Source organism: Orbicella franksi, chromosome 15 (genome assembly GCF_964199315.1).
Source record: "Orbicella franksi chromosome 15, jaOrbFran1.1, whole genome shotgun sequence".
Lineage (NCBI taxonomy): Eukaryota > Metazoa > Cnidaria > Anthozoa > Scleractinia > Merulinidae > Orbicella > Orbicella franksi.
In genome coordinates, this window is record NC_138159.1 from 10,656,641 (window position 1) to 10,663,700 (window position 7,060).

A 7,060-nucleotide genomic window follows, 5' to 3' on the forward strand; every position below is an offset into this window, starting at 1 on the left:
GTCTTTTCTTAGGTGGTTACCTCCTGGCATATACACCCCACACAGGCATACAATGTTATGATTAGATGATGCAACCTGCTTTCCCATGTTTAACATACACGTAAGAGTATTGATCAGTGGACCAGTGTACAAGTGTGATTTCTCTACTGATAATGAGAATTATAATAAAGATACAAAGCCACTCTGGTGTGATTTATTTAATTATCCCTTAACGGTAAAGTGAACCAGTTAAACCAAAGGTTGCACTCTGTAAGATCAGGTGTACAAAAATTAAATAGAAAATTTCACTACATCAATTTTATTAATTAAGCATACTTCTCTGCAAAATATAGTTGATATTTTGTTGTACTGGTAAGAATATAATTTGGAAATTTTTTATGGGAAATGTTTCTATTTAAAAATGTAGCTCAGATGCCACAACTATAGTTCTTCTTTCTGTGGTGTTTTCTTTTGTGGTAAATTGTGAAAACAAATTATGTTGACCTACATGTAAGTTAAAAAAATATACAAGTAGTAGCTCTTCTGAAAAAAAAAAAGTCAATTTGTTGTTGTTTCTTCCTGTTCATATTTTCCTTGAACATTTTTATTTTCCTAATAAGTAGTTTAGCTAGCCATAAAAATGGTTTGTTGTTTCTGAGACCATTTTCAAGGTAAAAAAGTGATTTGTATATAAAATTTGAATTTTTTTTGGGGGGGGGGGGGCGGGGTGGGGACCTTTTCAGAATTTCCCTACAAAGATCACAAGGTACAAGGGATGGAGCAAAATAGAATTTTAAGTGTTAAAACATATGTTTTCATCATCAGTTTGGGCCTCTCTGTGAAGCTGCATAGTATACTTGAGGATCATGTTATACCCATTTTAATTCAAAATACAAATGGAAACTTGCATTGACAATCACTTAATCTCTTGGCACTGTTTTGTTTTTTAATAATTGCCTTTTTTCACAAAACAATAATTTGAACATCTTTGTTTCACAAGCTGGGAGGGGGGGGGGGAGGGGTATTCTACAAAGTTTTAAATGGAAAGGCCTTATCTCAAGGTCCATTATCCCTTACCCTTTTGTATACATTTGTACCATTTTGATAGAAATGGCACCTCTTTTGTCGACCTTACATTGCAAAAGGGTAAATGTACCCCTCTAACAAACCTATTTAAGAATACTGCATCCCTTTTCTATTCCCTTGGAAAGAAGTTAATAAATAATATTATAGAATCTCTTCATTCTGGCTGAGGAGAGTAAATGAGAGCTTTTCAACAACATTTTAGAACCAGAAGAATGGAATCCCTAAATGACAGATTTTCCTACCCTTTCATACACCTCAACTTGTGAAATCCCTATCATTAATTTTATACCTGAAGCCTGAAAAAGGTACTCATCGTGAGCTGAGCCTCCCCATATAGGTCATTACAGAGAGCCTTCCCACATACATAAGTCAGGAACTCTTGACAAGTACTGTAAGTAGATGCTGGCTTTAAGACTGGTCTGAGCCAGCTTCTTCAGTTTTTTAGCACAAACTTGTTGCTCTCTGTCAATTTCTAGTACGAAACCTTTTCTTTGCTGATCTGGTCCAAGTTCACAGACACTAGCATCACTCACACAACACTGACTCTATCACTGTCACTCACAGTCTGATTCTTCAGTTTCACTGCACCATGCTTCATCATCACCCATCATTGTTAGACATGAGTTCATTAGCTTGTAAAATTCACCAGCCTGGCAGTGTCACTGTTGCTATTGCCTGTTCCCAGACTTCCTTTTATGGCTAGGTGTAGGGGCATGAAATTTCAGTACTGTTAACGAACAATTTGTTTAGATGGCATATTGAAAGTGATGAATTACTGAAAATTGTCAGTATTGCTAGTGTTCTCTCGTTTCCTTAGGGATTGAAATATCTTGCTGTAAGATTACAAAGAGAAAGCACACTGAAATATAATGCTCAATTTTTTTAGTAACCCTTCAAAATGGGTTCCCAATATGACAGGGATTAATAGATGAGGAACTTGGTCTGCAAACAGGGCAAATGAGAGGGTTTGAAGAAATTAAAGGTGCATGCTTGACCTCAGTTGGGGGGGGGGGGTATTGGAACTTAGCGCTGCTGACGTCAAACACTGTTGAAACGGAAAAATAAATTTGATTATAAATGAGAAAAAACCACGACATGTCCAAATTACTTAATCGCCGTTAAAACTAATCCTCTTGCTTTTTTTTTAGGGGGTTCACGGCCTGCCTGTAACGAAGCGTTTATCAATTAAGGGATTGCTTAGGGAAAACATATCTTGTTTAAGGTTCTTAACCAATCGTAACATATTTTATGGCATCAGTTTGAGTCATGAGCAAACACACGAGTTTGTGTTAGTGTCGATCGGCAAGAAAGTTCTGCAAAGCGCGTTATGTGTGTGGGTCTATTCTTGCAGTGATACGATTAACAGCACTCAAGTACTCTCGAGTGTTTGGCAACAGTAAATTTTAAGAAAGGCGCTTCTGTTAATAAGGTTCCCCCATGTCTAGAAACCTGTCATTGTGCATTTTTCTTAGTGTAATGCCTACCTAAGAGAATAGGATATTTGAATTGAGTACAACTTACCTAGAATTCATTATTTCCACACAAACGATGACTCCTGTGGAATTCAGCGAGGAAGAAATGGCGACATTTCGTAAAAAACACGCCTTCAAAACAGCGTGTTTTTGAATAAATAATTACCCTGTCCTTCAAACAAACTGATATGACGAGGAAGAAGACAAAATTTTGTTTATCGTGGCCAAATAAAACGTTAAAAATATCCGGCCGATTGCAAAATATTACCATTTTACTTACTGAGAGAACGATTATGCCAAGTTCAAATTTGATTTTGCCGCTCAGCGCTCTTTTTTACCGGATGTGACGTCATTTTTTGTTGGATGATTCAGATACACAAAAAGTGCCAGGCGTCGCAGAGTGTTCTCCCCCGCCCCTGAGCTGTGCTCACGCTTGTTTTTGTTACATGTGGTGCAACAGCCGCAACTCTTTAATGACGTCGGAGAATGCCGAACCACAGGAGAAATAATGCTTTAAAATAGATTTGAAATTTGACACTGCTAACAATAAGGCGTGGACACACTATGTAACGCTGAGCGCAATATTACGCGCAACAAGTTTAGTGTTTGACGCACAAGTGAAAAATACCGCGCGAAAAATTCCACGAAATGTCTCACCGTGTGTCCGGGTAAGAAATGTATACTATCAGGAGCCATAATCGGGGACGGAGACCGTAAGTCTCGGGATTCGCGCGCACCTATGATATGGGACAATTTTTCCATTTTTAGAACAAATTGCGTCATCCTGACGTCATATATCCGCGCGGATTCACGCACATGTCGGAGGCTCTCGCGTGGATGTTGTCACGTTGCGTGATCAAATGGTGAGAGTTGAGAGATTCTCTTGCGTGTTTTTCACAGCGATGGCAGGGAATAAGGCAGGGAATACGAACCAGGGCGCTTATATGTAGTTTTATGCTCTGAGCTAACGGAAAAGGTGGGTTTTTCAGGGTCGAAAACAAGACCTCAATCTCGTGCTTGGAATGAATAATAAGATCTGCTCACGCTAGTTGTAAGCTTACGCGTATGTTTTTGCGTTTGTTCTGACTTAAGAATACAGCAAGAAAACTCTCTACTCTGGTATCGAGTTAATTTGTGACTTTCTCAGACAATGGTTAATCATAACCAAACCTGTTTTGATGGTTTCTTATTGTTTCTGCTTGTTTGGTGGGTTTGCAAAAGTTTTTGAAAGGAAAGTCTGACGCGTGCAGTTAGCTCATTTGCATAGTGCAGCTCGTGCACTTTCAAGTCCGAGTCGGTGTTTTCAATTGTCAACAAATCTTGACAAAGATTTCTTTCGTTATCTTTTGTGCTGAGAAGCTGCAACAAATTTCACGAACACAAAAAAGGCTACTAACATCATGTGTGTTTCTTCAACATAAGCATAGTGAAGTTTTACACTGTGAAAATGAAAATAGACAAGGAGTTTTGATAACTCGATCAACAAAATTGAAATCGTCATTCCAAGTTGATTAAAGAAAGCGTCATCGTAACTTTGCTGATTATTTCTGCTTTATTCACATATTTTCAGCTTAGCTTTTAATATGTTCTCAAACATTTATCAATCTTAAACATATCTAAAAACTATAGAGTTATTGTTTGAGTTCGATGTACGCTTTCACACGAAAGTGCGGCTGAAGTACAATTTGTCATGTTTACTGACTGTACAAAACACGCATCGGCGGGCGCTCTCATTCAACGACAACAGAGAATTTACTGGATTTTTACACAAGTAAAACTGAGCAGTATCTACGGACGTAAAGTTATTGGGCCTTGATGAAACGTCGAGCGTTGCTTACAATTCAAGCGAAACTCAAACTAGCAATTATTTTGTCTTACTTTTCGGTCGCGATAGATTAACAAATTCCTCGCAAGCGTGTGGCAAGAGGAGCTAGCTAGGAAACTATGAAGTCCTGAAGCTCCGCTATATCAAATATTTCCAGCTAGTTTTTTGCTGTGTACGGAACATATCTAAATTCGACACTGTCTTACTTCACTCAAACTGGAGAAGCTTACGACGAAAATACTTAAGCAAAATTCCAACAGACGTAAACGCGTTGAGTTGTGGGCCAAAAACATGAAAAATTTCGGGAATTTCGGACGCCATTTCCCCCGCGCGACATCCGCAAAAGTCCTCGCAGCATGTACGCGCGTGTGCCGCAGGCGATGGCGCAATTTGTTCTAAAAATAGAATTATTGTCCCATATCATGGGGACAACCCCAATATTAGAAATGGCGGGCGCTTACGGTCTCCGTCCCCGATTATGGCTCCTGATACTATAAATGACCTGACAGCCCGACCTTTAACCTTTCTTGGAATCATTTCTTCAATAAAACTTCTTCAAAGATATATACCCCATAACATCAGAACCTTTATTAAACATGAAAGTTTCTTGTCAAAATTTTAAAAAAGCAAAAAACCTAGTAGACTAGTATATAAGAGACTTGTATCAGGAAAAAGTGAACCACCCTACCAAAGTCAACAAAAGTGGCAGGAAGACGTCACTCTCACAACAAAACAAGAGTTCAACTGGAAAGAGGTTTACCAAATGGCTTTTCAATGTACAAAGAGCACAATTTCTTCATAGAAGAATATCAACAAACAACTTCTTGAAAAAAATTGGTCTCGTCGATAGCGAGAAATGCACTTTCTGCGAAAGAGAAACAGAGAAACTTGCACATTTATTTTGGGCTTGCCCAAAAACTCAATATTTTTGGAACAATTTTAAAGTATGGCTACAGTCTTGCCAAGTTATTGCCAAAGAGACACCCTTAGAGCCTGATACAGCACTGGGCCTAGGCCGGTTAGCTCTAAACATAAACTCCAAATTAACTTCTGCTGCTTAAATGCTAAATATTACATTTGGCTATGTAGACAGAAAAAATGTTCTCCAAAACTAAATGATTTCTTACTGTATTTAAAACATATCTATGAAATGGAAAAACATACAACTACAATTGTTTTAAAAAAGTGGGAGCCTCTGTTGCCTCTTTTGTAATCTCTTGACAACTTGACCCTAGTCCCCTGAAAACGAAAATAAAAATGAAAGGAAAAGAAACAAGGCGCATATATACCATGCATATTTTCTGTAATTTGCAACTCGGAATGTACATTAGTGGCAGGAGTAAACTGGTATGATCTTGCTGTGCTAGAATTGTAAGTAGCGCAAGTAATCTAATTATGTTGTAAGCAGTGTAAGTATTAGTATTGTTAGTAGCGTGAGTATGCGTATTATATAGAGTAAGTGTTAGTATCGTAAGTGGCGTAAGTAATAAGTTTTTTTGTAAGTAGTGTAAGTAACTACATTATATTGTATTGTAAGCAGTGTAAGTAGCAATTAAAAAAAAAAAAAAAAAAAAAACCAAGGTTAGATTGTCAGGTCCAGAACACGTTGTTACAATGAAAGGGAGAAAAATACAAAGTATTTTTTTGAGTTGGAAAAAAAAAAAGAAATGTTGTTGAAACGGAAACTTAGGTGAGTTTTTCCGCGTAGGGTTATAAGAATTTGGCTATAGGAGACCCGAATCCAGTTTGAACCTTTCATTTACTTAGAACCTGGGTAGAATATTTATCGAAAGGCTAACCTCAAGTGTGCCATGTTGTCTTCACAAAACTAGAAATTTTTAACCGCCTAAACGCCTCTTGCGTCTTTGTAGAATAATTGCTGCGAGATTCAATTAAATCGTTAACTATTTTGATACTTAAATAACGAACGGTTTAGATTTGACATAAACTTGCACTGATATCTTTTCTCACTACGGGAATATCAGCTGGCTTAATCTGTTTGTTTTGATTACTTATGTTTGACCATATGGTCTTTGCTAAGCGTTTGAAGATCTGAATACGAAAAAAAGCAGTGTGCTGTAACATCAATATTTCTCTTTACAGGTGTGAAAATTGTCCTTTTAAGGTGACAAATTGCAAGAAATACCACGCCCCATGGTTTAAAGAAAGCGTTACAAAGGAACTGAATGAAGTCCACCAGGAAATGCAAAAATTAGTCCTCCATAAACAGGCACCCTCGCCAAGATTGGCTCAGAAATTAGGAGAAATTTTACATCACCTAGACAACAAACGTCAACCGAGTTTAACCAGTGAAACAGTCGGCAAAGATGGTAGTGTGGATGTGTGCCCAGAGGGGTACCAAGGGGGTAAGTCTGGCTACCCTCTCTACGCCAAGAAGGGCTGGTACACCACCAACTGTACCAATGCTAAACCAATTCGTTCTGTAATAAGTATTTTAGTCAATACTGTGGCGTATCCCAAGGAAGATGAGAACCACGTTGAGAATGTTTTAAAAGGGATTACCGAGACTTACCCAACAGTTCAGGTTCATTTGGCAACGAGAAGTACCGAGATGAAAAAGGATCCCGAAAAGTATAACAACATTGATGTCGTTAGGCTGGACGATACAAAGCTAAGCAAAGCGTGGAACACACTTATAACAAGAACGTCAACTCCTTATGTACTCGTTGCGCGTGAC

At 38.1% G+C, this 7,060-nt stretch overlaps 1 protein-coding gene across 2 annotated transcripts in view; it reads left to right on the forward strand.

Moving 5' to 3' along the window:
- LOC145469956 (uncharacterized) overlaps window positions 1-7,060 on the forward strand; it is a 57,543-nt gene that overhangs the window by 49,147 nt on the left and 1,336 nt on the right. For both annotated transcript variants that reach the window (XM_081453779.1, XM_081453778.1), the window contains exon 3: window positions 6,466-7,060. This exon is cut by the window's right edge and continues 1,336 nt beyond it. In XM_081453779.1, coding sequence (XP_081309905.1) covers window positions 6,466-7,060 — 595 coding nt within the window. The remainder of the gene's footprint in view (window positions 1-6,465) is intronic.